This window comes from Strongylocentrotus purpuratus, unplaced genomic scaffold (assembly GCF_000002235.5).
Source record: "Strongylocentrotus purpuratus isolate Spur 01 unplaced genomic scaffold, Spur_5.0 spur5_scaffold_11, whole genome shotgun sequence".
In the NCBI taxonomy this organism is placed as follows: Eukaryota; Metazoa; Echinodermata; class Echinoidea; order Camarodonta; family Strongylocentrotidae; genus Strongylocentrotus; species Strongylocentrotus purpuratus.
The window spans coordinates 24,371,333-24,388,354 of NW_022145596.1; the positions used below are offsets into that span (position 1 = coordinate 24,371,333).

General features: G+C 41.1%; 1 protein-coding gene across 1 annotated transcript in view; it reads left to right on the forward strand.

Annotated features, from left to right (window-relative positions):
* LOC579093 overlaps positions 1-17,022 on the forward strand; it is a 54,230-nt gene that overhangs the window by 9,862 nt on the left and 27,346 nt on the right. The window contains exons 7-18 of the mRNA XM_030980938.1: positions 1,617-1,769; positions 3,863-4,197; positions 4,578-4,749; positions 5,128-6,159; positions 6,544-6,853; positions 7,490-7,748; positions 8,913-9,120; positions 10,233-10,349; positions 10,747-10,945; positions 11,649-11,811; positions 12,453-12,605; positions 16,318-16,725. Coding sequence (XP_030836798.1) covers positions 1,617-1,769; positions 3,863-4,197; positions 4,578-4,749; positions 5,128-6,159; positions 6,544-6,853; positions 7,490-7,748; positions 8,913-9,120; positions 10,233-10,349; positions 10,747-10,945; positions 11,649-11,811; positions 12,453-12,605; positions 16,318-16,725 — 3,509 coding nt within the window. The remainder of the gene's footprint in view (positions 1-1,616; positions 1,770-3,862; positions 4,198-4,577; positions 4,750-5,127; positions 6,160-6,543; positions 6,854-7,489; positions 7,749-8,912; positions 9,121-10,232; positions 10,350-10,746; positions 10,946-11,648; positions 11,812-12,452; positions 12,606-16,317; positions 16,726-17,022) is intronic.

Sequence of the window (17,022 nt, forward strand, 5' to 3'; positions counted from 1 at the left end):
GCATCTGTTGTAATAAGTAAATTAGAGAGAGAGAGAGAGAGAGAACAAGGGGGGGGGGGGAGAGAGAGAGAGAGATAGAAAGATAGAGAGAAACAGAGAAAGAGATGGAGTGAAGCTATGCATGTAGTATACAAATTAATTTGAAATAAATAATCGCCTTTCATAATTTCTTCATTAAAAAAATCTGTTAAAATCTTTTTCGACAAAAATCAATGTGCATGTAGTAGATTTTATACATGAACACATTTGAATTCATACATGGTATTGTATTCAGGAAGAGAGAGAGAGAGAGAGAGGGAGAGGGAGGGAAAGAGGAGAGAGAGAGAGAGTGTGAGTGAGAGAAAAGGGTGGGGAGTCCTTTTTCAGCTGCATATTTTCCCACTGACGGTCGTCAAAATGAGATATTTATTGCCAGTAATTGTTTGGCAAAAGATATTATGTTCATTCCATAGTTATGTTGTGAGTCATTCAGGAAGGAAGTGTGATTTATGTTCACGTACTGCACTGACATTATGCAAGAGAATCCTCTCCATAACAGCAATTGTGCAATACCAGAACAAAAACAAAGGGCTGCTCAAAATGTTGAATTACAAACCATGTAAAAAAGCCTTGGAAACATTGGACTGAATTAGCCCATACTTGATGACACAGATATTCTTTATGCTGACGTTTAAAGGGGAAGTCCACCCTGAAATTAAGTTAGTTTTAATAGGAGTAGAAAAATGAGAGAAACAAGTCAGTGAAGTTTGAGCAAATTCCGATTAAAAATAAGGAAGTTAGGATTTTTTGAAAATTTTTGAAGTTGTGATCAATCAAACACAAATTGGCAACTCTATGACATATCATGCGAGCTCAACTTCCATTTGCTCAGTACTAAAAAAATCTAAAATTTTCATTTTCCCTCAAGAAAAATTTCAACCATACATGCACCCTAAAAATAACAATTGCAAATATGTTTCTATACTCCCCCTGCAAGGAACAAATATATATTCCGTCATCAATAACGAAGAAAACATGATTTTATGGAATATTATGCACAAAGCAAATGAAGGAGAGCTCGTATAATAAGTCACAGAGTTGCCAATTTGTATTTGATTGATCACAACTTCAATAATTCATAACTTTCTTATTTTCATTCAGAATTTGCTCAAACTTTCACTCACCTGATTTTCTTATTATTCTGCCTCTATCGAAACAAATTTATTTTGGGGGTGGACTTTCCCTTTAAAGGGGAAGTGTACCCTGATTGGTTTTGATGAAACAAACAAATTGATAGAAAGAGATAAGTGAAAGTGAAAGATGAGAGTAAAATCCAACAAAAAATAAGAAAATTCTACATTTATGAAGATGTAATTAATAAAACACTAATTGGCAACTCTGTGTTTTATCCTTGGTCCTCTCCCATTTCTCAGCACTTTTTTGCATTTTCTTAGATATTGATAAAGAAATACATGTGTTTCATGCAGGGGCTGTTTTGTTGTACAGAGTAGGCATACATACTGTAGTAAAATGGTAGTTGCTGTTACAGTTGCTGATCTTTTGGTCAGTACCTTCAACGAATTGGAATCAAAATTGAAAAACTATACTATGGCAATTTTATACTTCTCTCCATCTAGAAAATCGTGATGAGCTTCTTTAGGTCTGGTGACCCGAGAGAATTGTTTGAAAGAATTTGGACTATTCTTGGACCTGCCGATGAGGGCGCCAGTGCGTCGGCTCAGGGACAAGGAAATCGTGGGGTGGAGATGGACTGGATACTTATAGACAGGGTTCGTATGGGTCAGGGAATTTCTGGAAAGTCAGGGAATTTAAAAATGTTTTTTCCAGAAGCAAAAAGTCAGGGAAAGTCAGGGAATTCATCCATTTCTTCTGGAAAGTCAGGGAAAATCTTTTTTTCTTCAAGATGTTTGTTAAAATGGCATTTAATTTGTCTTGTGAACAAAGGAAAAAACATTTTGTAAAATCTGTGGTTCACAGGACCTTTTTCGTAATGAATTACACGCAATATCTTTAGGACCTACTAGTATCGTGTATATTGTGTCTTTCATACTGTATGCAATATGTTTGTGTGCGTAAATGACTTGCAGTGACAGATGTGGTGCGTGATGCCGGTGTGTGTACATACAGGAATGCTGCATGCACGCTGTACGATTACTTTTTGATCGAGCTTGTGCTTTGATTTTGATTAAAAGTTTGAATGAAGGTGGTTCACCCCGGGGTTTTACCACAGAATATTCATAAAACAATAATTTAAATGTAAATAACTATGCATCATGAGCCACTCGTGTTTTCTTAAGAACCGCTTTAAAAATCGTGTTGCTCTTTACTCGAATATCGCAACCCTGAATCGCATTTGATTCCACATTTGGCGTCCATTGTGCGAGCGCGAGCATACAGCCAGTAGTTAGCTTGCCTAGCCTCGTGGTCGCTGCTTTCCCCAAGGTCCGCAATTAAGGCACACTTTTTTCTGTTAGCAAAATATCGAAAGTTGGGGGTGAGCCTTATATAGTCAGGTACAGGATATATGAGTCCTCAAATGCTGCTTTTCAGTGGTTTTCAAAAATCTCTGTGTCTCAACATTACATAATGCAAATAAAGAATAGGATCTACTATTTGAAGTTAAACTACGTTCCTAATTTGAAAGGAAGAGAGTTTTTTTTTCAGTTTTTTTTTTTCAGTCTCGATAAATTATGCCCTGTCACAAAGCACTTTGCCGGCCGAAGCTCTCCCGTGTCTTCAGCTCACTCACCTGTATGATGCAGCTCACTTACACAGGGGATAACGAATAACCACACGAAAACTAGCCTGTCCACATTTCTGTTTGGACTCAGAGGAAAATTTTGTCATCTTTAGTTTTAAAAACAACATTGTTACTGATGGGTCTAGCTTAGTTCACAAGCACTTTAACTGTGCCTCGTAATAAAATGAAAGTATTTTCGAACACTATCACTGAAATAAGAGCCGATCTGATGTTAACAAAAAGACCAACGTTGGCTTTTTTTTGGTGGCTTTTTGTTAACCAGATCAGATCGCGTCTTATTTCAGTGTTCGAAAAATACTTTAACTTTTCATTATACGAGGCACAGTTGAAGTGCTTGTGAACTAAGTTAGACCTAGGTCTAGTAACAATGTTGTTTTTAAACTAAAGATGACAGATTTTTTTTTTCCAGATTTTTTTTCCGATTTTTTAAAGATTTTTTTTCAGAGTTTTTTTTTTTTTTTTTTTTGGGGGGGGGGGATCTTCGAAATAGGGGTGCGCCTTATAGTTTTGTGATTTGCTTCCTAGTATTGCGATGATGTATAGTTGTACGCTTTTAATTAAGACATGTTCATCATTGAAAATGGTTATGGAAATTTACATTATCCTGCTCTGGAAAGTCATGGAAAGTCATGGAATTTTTAAAATGTGTAAGTGTACGAACCCTGTATAGAGCATCGACAGATTGCACAGAGGCAACACTCACACGGACAACATTATGGTGTAAGCAGGGTTTCTTGCTAATTTACTCAAATGGTGTCCAGAAGGACATTTTTAGGGTTTGCATGCATTCAGCCCAATGTTTACATTCTGACATTTTGGTCTGAAGTCGAATTTAGGGCTCATGGGAGAGTTGGTGATCTTTTCCCAAAGGACCAGTGTACAGGATTACATGAGGGATCCGACAACATTTCTAAAAAAATTATGTTTAAAGAAAATGCATGCAGTTTGGGGTTTGGTTTTGAAGTCTTGTTAATAGTTTGTTAATCTTGGTGCAGCTTTTAAGAAGTATTATTCTATTTTGGTGGTTTTTTTTGCATAACTCTTTCAGACTTATTTTTAGTATCCCTGTGTGCTTTGGAAATTCTTTTTTTTCAATTTCAGAAGAAGAAGAAGTCCCGCCCTGATGGGAAAGATAGACCATCTCATGCCTCTGGATCTGTCCCCCAGCTGCGGAGTAGTGAAGGAGGTAATGTTACCCGTCAGGGACAAAGGTCACCTGGACATCCGCCTAGTTCAGGGAGATCTTCTGGTGGCTCATTCACCGTGCGATCACAAAGAGCAGGTTCCGCAGGACAGCCGGCTCCTGGCCCACGAGTTCTGGGAACGTACCAGGGCACTGCCAGTGCAGAAAAATGGGTAGTAGACTATAAGCTCAGGCTTGCATGTAGGAAATGCTTCACAAACGAGGCCCCTAAGCATGGCTACAACAGTTACAGGTGAGGTTTACAATTGTGTCCTTTAGGAATTTGTAGGCGGAGACTGAAGATTTCATACTAAAAGAATTTGTATCAACATCCTTTTTTTCCAATAATTTTTGTTTCTCCAATTATTGATAGTAAAAGAAGGAAAGTTTAAAGTCATTTGAAAATGTTAGTATCTTCATGATTTGTACAGTCTTCATTGTCAGTGTTTTCCACAAGCACCCTATAAAAAATATTTGTTTATGTGCATATTATTATATCTATATTTTTGGTTGATTTATTAAAAAGCAATAAATATTTTAATTTAATACAAAATTGAAGTACAGTTTTGTAATGTGAAATGTACTAAGCAATGCGTGAATTTGAACTTCAACTCCCATGTGTGTTTCTCTTAGGCTGAATGTGAATCCAACTCATTTTCCAAAGTGCAGAAGGGACTACTTACTGTGCCTGTTGGCTAGGACACCCAAGAATGGTCACCAGGCTGTCTATGGCATCATACGTTGTCGGCCTGATGATGCAAAGCACAGTCTCTGTGACCACTTCCAAAATGGAGATCCATGCAAGGTATGCCTTTCGAAAGATAATATTCACTCAGATATGATCTCCCACTAGCACTACATAAGAGATGATTGGTGCTTCAAAATCATTTTGATGAATGATCCCTCTATGAAATGAAAGTCCTTTGTACTTTAGGCTAATACATGTAACCCTGTTTCAAAGGTCATGGTATTTACACACAATTTATCCATCATTTACAGGACTGTCAGTTCAAGATGTATTTGTGTATGTCCAAGATTTCCCTTGGATCTAGATTTGAGATATTACAAAGCTATACATGTATACCGGTATTTGTTTAGAGAAAAACATCTCAGGTGTCTTAATATCAGTCTCATTTCCTAAACCTTTCACCCTTCCTCCCCTTCTCCTTGAAATCAATTGCAGGAATTATCTTGCTGCTCTTGTCACAGCAGGGAAGAACAAGATATCTGGCTAGCTGAAAAAGAAGGCCGGTTTCCAAGAGATGATGTCATAGCTCTCTTGAGGACTCAAGGGCAACATGACCAAGGGAAATCCAACAGAAACTGTAGCACTCCTGCCAGATCACGAAGTGAGAGTCTTGTCTCCCAAGACAATAGTGACTTCAAGAGTCGGAGCAATAGCGCTGCCAGACCTCGAAGGGAAAGTAGGGTATCTCTAGATAATGGAGATGCCAAGAGAAGAAGCAACAGTGTGGCAACATCACGAAGTGGAAGTCCATATTGGCAAACTGGCATGAATGTGGTACCTAGAGAAGTTGCCACTGCTTCATCCGTCTGCAATTCTCCTGGGTTATTGTGCGCTAAGAGCAATAACCGACAGAGGTTCCAAAAGATGCCAGGACACTCTGTAGTAAGGTTAGACAAAGCACTTCTGGATGAACTCAAACGGATTGGTGGCAAGTTTCTTGTAGTTTGCATGCAATGCTTTGAATCTAAGCCAGTGAAAATCAGCCCTCCCAATCCGAATAATCGCACAGTTTGCTTGTACAAAAATCATTCCATGACCATGATGCCGAACAGGTGCCTTGTTCATCAGTTTGGGGTTGGCAGATTCACCAAGATTCGTAAGCGTCCTTTCAGGGTGATGCATAAGCCTATAGCTGTCTGTCGGTATGTTGATAGGATTTATGGATGTGAGAGAGAAGACTCTTGCCATTTTGCTCACAGTGAGACAGAGGCTAAGGTCTGGTGGTTAGAAGCAAGGCTTGGAAAACAACGAAAAGAGATTATTGAAGCATGCATAGATCTGAATCACCCAGCAACATCCAGACCCTCACCTGCTGGATCACGACTATCTGTCCCTCATGCACTGATCAATCCACACCAAGGCACTTGGGGCAGCAGCAACCGCAGTCTGAAGCAGCCACCTTCTGCAGCATGTGCAATTCCTGTTGAATCGTGTCACTCCAAAGTCCCTTTTGGTCATTCTATCAAGGTAAGCCATCATAAACCTTACTTGTTATCAAGCATGTAACTGCTCACCTATGATATATCACATGTGAACTTGAGAATCTGGGCCCAAGTCCATGCTATGTAAAATATTCAACCCAGGGACCAGTGATGTCATGAGACCTGTCTTGGGTCTCTGGGATCTTAAGGACTTATTCTAGGTAATGTAGAGACATAATGCTAAATGAAGGTAATCAAAGATTTTCCTCCTTGTCTTGGTCTGAAGACCCCAGGACTTGACTTTAGCTGTGACAGAGTCTCAGCATGCTGCAAAGATAAGAAAAATAATTTCCTTTTTTAAGATACATATGCCTATTTATTGTAACATTTTCATTGAGCAAAGACTCCTCTTCCTTCTTATTTATTCCAGCGTGCTTGTGGTAGATGCCTGTGTGAAAATCCGTACCGCATCCAGACACAAAGCCCCAATAGTCCATCATACTGCAGTGGGGCTAGCCGACACTCCTGGGGAGCAAACATTCTGTATGTGGTACACTCCTCGAAAGACAAGCAATGGGTGCGTGTCAATCCCCGCCATCCCCGACTGTGGTCTCGCACTAAACTCCACTTGTGTTGGAATGGGAAGCAGTGCAAGCAGGAAAGTGTGTTTGGAACAGCATGCATGCATCCTCATACACAAGAAGAACTTGTACTCTGGGAGTACCAGAAACTACATAATTGTGAGTTAGTTGGTACAAAGACAGACACCTGTAGACTTATTCTTATTTTAACCTACTTGTGTGTATATGTGCTACCAGCTTTACAGTAGATCATCATAAATAAAATTTCTAGTATTTTGAGATTTCATTCCTTGATGCACTGCTGCATACCTTTCACAGAAACAATCGTCAAAGTTTTTTTTTAAAATGCTATAATTTTCTAGAAATGATGTAATGACCAATCTTGGTGAAAATAGAATGCACAACAGTTTTATAGCCACCACCCAAGGCATTGAAATGGTTTAAAAGAATTTGTAGTAGTGGAGAGAAATTAGGTCATTACCTAAATATACATGAATATTAATATAAAGCTGTCTTTGTGGCTCATTCACATATGCTGTAGAAATTTGTTGTGTACTAAATGATTTTCAGGTGAGGATGTAAAAAGTAAAAGCTCTGAGCAAGAATGGTTCTTATGCGCATGTATGATGTACTCATTTATGTATGTGCTATAAGATATAAGACAAGTTGTGAAGTGCAGTATTCCCTTGGGAAACCATGGCAGCTTACCATGGCATACGTGAACCAGCCTTTATTCCTGAGTTTCAGATTGTAGTTATGAGTATGATAGTCGTTCCATTTTCTTTCCAACTATAGTGTCTAAGCTGGAGGAGGTGGTTCGCTTGCAACAGCAGGCTCAGGCAGCCAGCAACCCTCTCCCCAAACCAGAGCAGACAGATCTAACGCAGCACACTTGCTCTTTCTGCAAGTTCTCCAGTACCTCCAAGACAGACTTTGAGAATCATCTCCTGACCACCGCCCACAAGGCCATGATCTTCTCCGACTCTGATCGTCTGTGGAAGGAGCGTGACCCCCCAAACCTGGTGCAGGATGGCTCTTACGCAATGTGCAAAGAGTAAGATTTTTTATTTACCTCTTTGCTAATAGTAAATAATAATGAGATCGATTTATATTGTGCAGTTACAATAAAAAATATACTCTACTGCAAGAAGAAAAAATCCCCTCTTTTTAGTAGTGCCTAGAAGTGATGTTATTTGATGTATAATGGTCCAGAAACTCAAGCAATCTGAAGAATGTTCTGAAAGTTGATTAAATAAGAACTGTGTATCTGGGCTAGTATAAGGTATGTCCTATATTAGGGTTATTGAACTGTATGAAAACTTGAATCAACATTAATGTACCATTTTATTTCATGTTTTATCTGATGCAAGCTCTAGTAGGACTTTTATGTCGTTACAGTGATCAGAGCCACTAGAATATTTGATATGATCGGAACCGCATGGGACAAAATAGCTTGGACTTGTTCATGTATGCAATCTCACATTGTATGTTTGGAGCCACAAAAGTTTTGACTCATATAATTTAACAATTAATGCACTTTTGGCTTCAGACAGACAATATATCTGTCTGACAATCTGTCTCATGTACTTTTAAGAATACTTGAGATGTTAGATAATAGAAATGATCATTGATGACTTGATGGCCATGTAGGTATGAATATGGAGGTATAACTATAACTGGTGATGCTATCCCATTCATTTTGCTATGGTTCCTTTTCTATTGGGGAGAAATAAGGATAATTCTCAGCTTTTGCAATATGTTGTGCCACTTATCGGGTGTAACAGACGAGTTGAAAGCTGCAATGCCCCATGGGAAATAATCCACATGAAGCCGTAAGTCCGAAATCCCATGGCTTTGTGTACCTAGGTACTGTACATTCAATGTAAGCAGTACATGCTGCATATTTTCTTATGATATCTTGCCAGATTTTAATTGAATACTGCCTCTGCATTTGCCATGGTTTTTTCTGTGAATTAGCTTCAGAATACTAATTCCCACACTTCCAAACTTTAAATATGTGGAGAAATACCCATGAAAGACATGCTGTGTGTGAAATGGAAAATACAGCAACGCTGCCGCAGTTTAAAAAATTTGCCTTATCTGTGGCATCAGATAGGTGGCGCACCATAACAAATACTGGGAATCTGAGAGATTCACCCATAATCTGCCTGTATATGATAAATTTACATGCTGCATAAACTTTGTTTGCCTCTGAAAGGAACGCCACCAAGCAGTGTGAGCACTCTGGAATGTCCAAGGAAGAGAACGAGTGCATCTATGCACATAGCTTGGAGGAGCTGAGGGAATGGAAGCAGCGCCATCAGCACCGCTTGATGAAGCTCGGGAAGGCTCGAGAGATGAAGCTCTACTCCTGGCTGGACAATCTGGTGGAGGAGAAAACATCTGCAGAGGATATGGAGGATGTGGTAAGAAGCATTGAATTGTTTAGGATCATGCTCTATCTCACCACCTCTGGGATACCAATGTTTTGGCCAAATTGTCAAAAATGATACAGTTCACCATTAGATAGGACAAGCTGTATAAGCTGTTTAAAGATGTTCTTTTGTAGCCCCGCGTGCAGACTGAAATTCATGGTAGTTTGGCTATACAAAAATTAAAGAGCTTAAGTATCACAATTTTTTTCTGAATATTGTAAGAAACGTTGTATTATTGCAGATTTGAGCCTCAATTACAAAGAAAATTTGAATCATGATCCTTCTGTAGTCTGGACATCATATCATACTAAAAGTGTATAATTGCGTATCATTATTGTTAATGCTAAATATATTACTCATTGCGGATGTAGTATAGAAAATAATATCGCTAGTGATATTCGTTTCGTCGCTGTTTTCACGAAGTGACGGTAGTGAAAAAAAATTGCATTCACTTTGCGTGACGATTTTCCTCACTACCGTCACTTCGTGAAAACAAGGACGGTTTGTCTCGCAATGTGGTCAATAAGGAATCTTCTTTTACACGGATTGGTGATTGGTCGATCACCGTGTGCGTCGACCAATACGCGTTGTGCGTTAGTGTTCCAATTATCGATCGAATTATAGACCGCTCCGCCGGTCCTCCCGTAAAGTATAAAAGACCCTTGCTTACATTAGTTTTTATCACCAGACGAAGTGTTGCAGATAGCGCACAAAACGTCGTGATCTTTTAGATTCCTTATTGACCACATTGCGAGACAAACGAATATCACTAGCAATATTATTTTCAATATCATTATTGTTGTTTGTAATTAATTATTTTCATGTATGTATCAGGTATAAATGTTCATTTCTATTTCGCCTTATCTCTATTTCCTTCTTTTTTAAGCGCATAAGGATTTTCTTTGTGTTTGTGATATGCGCTATACAAATAAGGTTCATTATTATTATTATTCCTATTATTATTATAAGCAAGGAGGGCTTCTAACGAGTGCCCCTTGATGATTGGCCAGCTGTAGTATCAAAGTGAGCTTCTTCTTTCTTTATACAAGTTTTGTATAAGTCTAAACAGAATATTTTACACATTTTGCAATATTATTCATTAGATTACTGATGATATATTTGGCATCGAGCTGGACTGCAAGAGGGATGTAGATGTTACCCAAGAGCTGCCTGCATCTGATGTGATCCAATGGCTTGTTGTTCTTCATTGTGGCAGTGAGGTAAGTTTCATATTCCATTTATATTTCACCCCAATGACTTCTTTTGTGTAATTTTTCTTCCTCTCTTTTATGACTCTGCTGTGGCTGTGTTGCTTAAATCTTGACCTTCCAATATATCTTCCTGTAATTTTATGAAAAAGGATTAATACATTTTTATATGGCTCAAACTTATTGTATAGTTTCTATACCCATAACAAAACAATATACATGTACTAACAATTGTTTTATTTGTCCCCATATAAGCGATGCCATTATTAAAACACAAGCAGTCCTGAGTCTTTTCCTTTGATGTAGTCATGGAGTCTTCTCTTGATCAGCAAAAGTTAATGAACTGGTAGAAGGGTACATGTACCAAAGTTTTTTTTTTTAATTGTCTATCTTCCTTTTGCCATTACAGAAAAAGCTCAAGAGGGTAGGGCTTCTTTTCGATGAGCACCGCTCTCACTTCCATCTGTCAGAACCTGAGAAAGATTATCGCCCCCAGACATGTCCAGGTGGTCTTCTCAGACGTGATGACTCTGATGAGTACAGCCTAGCGGTCAACTTCATCCAATCGCACTCCGGCGTGTTCAAGCAGTGGCTTGTCTTTGACTTTGGTTAGATATTTCATGATTGCCAAAATTTTTTTAAATAGTAATAATAATAATATTAATAATAATAATAATAGTAGGTTTGTGAACAGCACTCGTGTCTCTGGTAAATTACCACTCTGGGCGTGCCATTGTTATTACCGCATCTTTTGCATGGCTGCCATTACAGTGTAATGGCAGCCATGCAAAAGATGCGGTAATGGCTGCCATTACAGTGTAATGGCAGCCATGCAAAAGATGCGGTAATAACAATGGCACGCCCAGAGTGGCAGTGCTGAGACAGGGATTTGTTTTCGGTATGTGTACCTTGTGGTTCACAGTCCAGAGACTCATCCACTGGACCACAACACCTCTACTGCACCAAAACACTTCTGTTAACCATATTTTCACTAAATGACCATTTGAATATACCCTTTGTTTTTAAACACTTTCATTTTTCAAATACTTTATCCCGGATTATTAAGTCAGGTTTCATGATTACATTTTAAACTAATGTCATAAGAGGCTGTTTAAGGTCAGCCAAAATCATATCTCTTTATTTTCATTTTTTTCTTTTAAATTGTATTACTTGTGGAGGTTATCTTTAATTATTACTGTATGATCCTTTTGAGAAGCGGTCAACATATTAAAGTTTGTTTGCCAGAATTCTGGAAGCTAAATTCCCATTGCTTGTGAGTTACATACATGTATATCTTTGTGTTTCTCTTAGGTGATCGGCCATGTCTTGCATTAAAGCTGTCAGTGACCATTGGTTTCAAGAGTGAAATGAAAGAATTGGAGTTTAAAGAGCAGACGGTGAACACAGCTGACTTGTGGAATGAGAGTAACAGTGAGATCATCAAATGTACCCAACAGGATGAATGGACTCACAGGTAAGCTTTGTCACACTTAAGAAAACTGGTCCATATTGAGGTTATGTGTATGACTTTGAAGGCATCATCTTCTGTTATTTTCTGTTTTCCTTAGAAACCCGTCTGTACTAGTTTTGCCAGGAGGGATTAGACCACCCAGCGTGGTCACTGACAGGTGGCTGTCTCATCAACTCAGCTCTCAATTAACATAAGAAAAAGAGGATCATGGGGGACCAAAGGGCACTGCTTAGGCATTGTTTTCTATATAGAGGGAGCAAGTAGCTGCAAGTAGTACAGTGGGGCTTTAAGAGTCACTATAGTGGTTTATTTTTACTATTTTCCCCATTGTTCTAGTAGTCATTAAGGTCTAAAGAATGTATTGTCTATTAATATAGTCTTTCTAATCCTGTTAGTTTATTTCATAGCATAAAATTGTATTTTCTTTTTGTTGTATTTACCTTGTTGAGCGCATAGAGAGACTTGTATATTATGATCATCATCACCCTGTGAGTTCCCTCTATGGGGGATGGGGAGGGGGGGGGGGCGGGGTTGGGTCTCCGCATTACCACCCTCGATCTAGTCCTACCTGTAGCTAGCTCCATCTTTTCCAGGGTCTTCCTTTCTATCTCCATCTCTTTGGTATCTTCATATTTTAATTTTAGGTTAGAGGGGCAGTATCCTACCCCTGGTTCACACAGAGTACCAGCTCTCCTTGACCCTGGTGACGTTCAGAGTCTTAACCAGAACACGTACAGACAATTCATGCATGACATGCTGACAGACGAAGAGAGAGCATGTATGGAGATGGTTGCCAAGTAAGTCTTTTGAGAGTATTGCAAGATGAATTCAGAATGTTCACCTATTCCATTAATATGACCCTCTACAATGCTTAGATTATCTTAATTTGCTATGGAAGTCAGACTTATACTCAGCAGCTAGTCTGTATTTGAGTTTTAGGTACACAACTAGTCATTTGCTGACATGAGTGTAAATGAAGCCTTTACATGCACATGAGTGTTCATCATGCATGTATTCTTCATACAACCCCAGAACCCCTAGAGTATCAAGTTACCAACCATGTGCAGCTACCATTTTAATAGAGGTTTGACTATATACGACTATTCATTAAATAAATGACTATCACAATCCTGCCACCATTTTACATCCCACCTCTTCTACTGCATCCATGATATTAACATTTCAGCGTTCCTACTATGCTGCCACCACGTTAAAATCCCACTGCTCCTACTGCTGCCACCATGATAACATCCCACCGCTCCCACTGCACCCACCATGATAACATCCCATCACTCCCACTGCTGCCACCATGTAAACATCCCACCGCTCCCACTACAGCCAACATGTTAATGTCCCATCGCTCCTACTGCTGCCACCACGTTAACATCCCATTACTCCCACTGCTGCCACCATAACATCCCATTGCTGCCACTGCGGCCTCATGCGTTAACATCCAATTACTCCCACTGCAGCCACCATGTAAACATCCCATCACTGCCACCATGCATTAACATCCCATTGATCCAACTGCTGCCATGTAAACTTCCCATTACTCCCACTGCTGCCACCATGTTAACATCCCATCTCTCCTACTGCCGCCACCATGTTAACATCCCATTACTCCCCCTGCTGCCACCATGTTAACATTCCATCGCTCCTACTGCTGCCACCATGTTACCATCCCATTACTCCCACTACTGCCACCATGTAAACATCCCATCGCTGCCACTGCTTCCACCATGTTAACATTCAATCGCTCCCACTGCTGCCACCATGTTAACATCACATCGCTGCCACTGCAGCCACCATATTAACACTCCATTACTCCCACTGCTGCCACCATGTTAAGATCCCATTACTCCCACTGCTGCCACCATATTAACATCCCATTGCTCCCACTGCAGCCACCATGTTAACATCCCTTTGATCCCACTGCTGCCACCATGTTAATATCCCATCGCTCCCACTGCTGCCACCATGTTAACATCCCATTGATCCCACTGCTGCCACCATGTTAACATCACATTGATCCCACTGCTACCACCATGTTAACATCCCATTGATCCCACTGCTGCCACCATGTTAACATCCCAGCACTCCCACTACTGCCACCATGTTAACATCCCATTACTCCCACTGCTGCCACCATGTTAACATTCCATTGCTCCTACTGCTGCCACCATGTTAACATCCCATTACTCCCACTACTGCCACCATGTAAACATCCCATCGCTGCTACTGCTGCCACCATGTTAACATTCAATCGCTCCCATTGCTGCCACCATGTTAAGATCCCATTACTCCCACTGCTGCCACCCTGTAAACATCCCATCGCTGCCACTGCTGCCACCATGTTAACATTCAATCGCTGCCACTGCTGGCACCATGTTAACATCACATCGCTCCTACTGCAGCCACCATGTTAACACTCCATTACTCCCACTGCTGCCACCATGTTAAGATCCCATTACTCCCACTGCTGCCACCATGTTAATATCCCATCACTCCCACTGCAGCTACTATGTTAACATCCCTTTGATCCCACTGCTGCAACCATGTTAACATCCCATTGCTCCTGCTGTTGCCACCATGTTAACATCCCAGCACTCCCACTGCTGCCACCATGTTAACATCCCATTGATCCCACTGCTGCCACCATGATAACATCCCATTGATCCCACTGCTGCCACCATGTTAACATCCCATTGATCCCACTGCTGCCACCATGTTAACATCCCAGCACTCCCACTGCTGCCACCATGTTAACATCCCATTGATCCCACTGCTGCCACCATGTTAACATCCCAGCACTCCCACTGCTGCCACCATGTTAACATCCCACCACTCCCACTACTGCCACCATGTTAACTTCCCAGCACTCCCACTGCTGCCACCATGTTAACATCCCACTGCTCTCACTGCTGCCACCATGTTAACATCCCAGCACTCCCACTGCTGCCACCATGTTAACATCCCATTGATTCCACCGCTGCCACCATGTTAACATCCCATTGATCCCACTGCTGCCACCATGTTAACATCCCAGCACTCCCACTACTGCCACCATGTTAACATCCCCCAGCCCCCACTACTGCCACCATGTTAACTTCCCAGCACTCCCACTGCTGCCACCATGTTAAAATCCCACTGCTCCCACTGCAGCCACTATGTTAACATCCCTTTGATCCCACTGCTGCCACCATGTTAACATCCCATTGCTCCTGCTGTTGCCACCATGTTAACATCCCAGCACTCCCACTGCTGCCACCATGTTAACATCCCATTGATCCCACTGCTGCCACCATGTTAACATCACATTGATCCCACTGCTGCCACCATGTTAACATCCCATTGATCCCATTGCTGCCACCATGTTAACATCCTTTGATCCCACTGCTGCCACCATGTTAACATCCCATTGATCCCACTGCTGCCACCATGTTAACATCCCAGCACTCCCACTGCTGCCACCATGTTAACATCCCACCACTCCCACTACTGCCACCATGTTAACCTCCCAGCACTCCCACTGCTGCCACCATGTTAACATCCCACTGCTCTCACTGCTGCCACCATGTTAACATCCCAGCACTCCCACTGCTGCCACCATGTTAACATCCCATTGATTCCACCGCTGCCGCCATGTTAACATCCTATTGATCCCAATGCTGCCACCATGTTAACATCCCAGCACTCCCACTACTGCCACCATGTTAACATCCCCCAGCCCCCACTACTGCCACCATGTTAACTTCCCAGCTCTCCCACTGCTGCCACCATGTTAAAATCCCACTGCTCCCACTGCTGCCGCCATGTTAACATCCCAGCACACCACTGCTGCCACCATGTTAACATCCCATTGATCCCACTGCTGCCACCATGTTAACATCACATTGATCCCACTGCTGCCACCATGTTAACATCCCATTGATCCCACTGCTGCCACCATGTTAACATCCCATTGATCCCACCGCTGCCACCATGTTAACATCCCAGCACTCCCACTACAGCTGTCATGTCACCAGACAGTGGCTAAAGTATTTCCATCCTTCCACCTGTATATCCCATTAACACTTGTTAAGACATTTTAAGAACCCTAGAACATGTCACATACCACAACTGATATGGTGTTGAATTAACACTGCTATCTCCATGTCATCACCCAATCCCTGCCATCATGTCATCACTCCACTGGGCGGTAGTCATTTGGATGGTAATTCTCCATGGTTTGTAATTGTTGACAGCTCAACACCAATGCATAGGGAGCTTCAATAATAATAATGGATTCTTGTAAAGTGCTAATGTCTGTCAAACTTGACACTCCTGGCGCTCCCAATTATTACCCTGGCTTTAGCACGGCTGCCATTACGGCGCTCTAGCATTTCAAGGAATGAATTCCTGCCAGGTACCCATTTACATCACCTGGGTTGATTTTATATTTTAAAACTTTGTATACATGTAGCTTTGATATTCATATTTAACTGACAATTCTCCTATTTTTATTTCAAGGTACCGGACAGTAACCATTATGAAAGTATCTGACCATGTTGAGCTGGAACATTCTCTCCTTGGTGCTGAAGAAGGAGAGCTGTTTGGGACTATCACCCTTGACAAGCCGCTTCATGATGACTCAGAAGCTTCCCGTCTAGTCCAGGAGTTTGTTGAGACCATCTTCATCAAATTTCACGAGCAGTCAGATGTGGTCTATGAGGCTTTGAAGAAACAGGCTGAGAAGGGGGCTGTTGTGATCACCCTTGGGTCATCATGTGTGAAGGAGCGTCAATTGAAGGGAGGCATGAATGTGTCAGTGACCATTCAATTGTGCATCAGTCGAGAGCGATTTCTCTCTATGCATCATGCTGTGGATACCTTGAGCTGTATGGACACTGTTCTACCCAAAGGACAGCAGCCGAATAGGTCAGCCATTGTTTTATGTAAATCATAAGCACTACATGTATAGATAGGCAATGTGGAATAAGATAGCTTTAATAGCAAAAAGATGCATCCGGAATGCAAAATGCATGTACTATATTGATGAGGCTTCATGTTGCCTAAACTTTCATCCAAGGCCCTCTCTTATAAAGACTTGCGATTGATCCAAATCAATTGCAAGTTCTCTAATCAACAGCAAGTTTGCAGTCTCCTACCTCTAATATGTACAAAGTTGCACTATCTATCGCCAACAAGTTGCGACTAATCGCAACTGTTTATAAG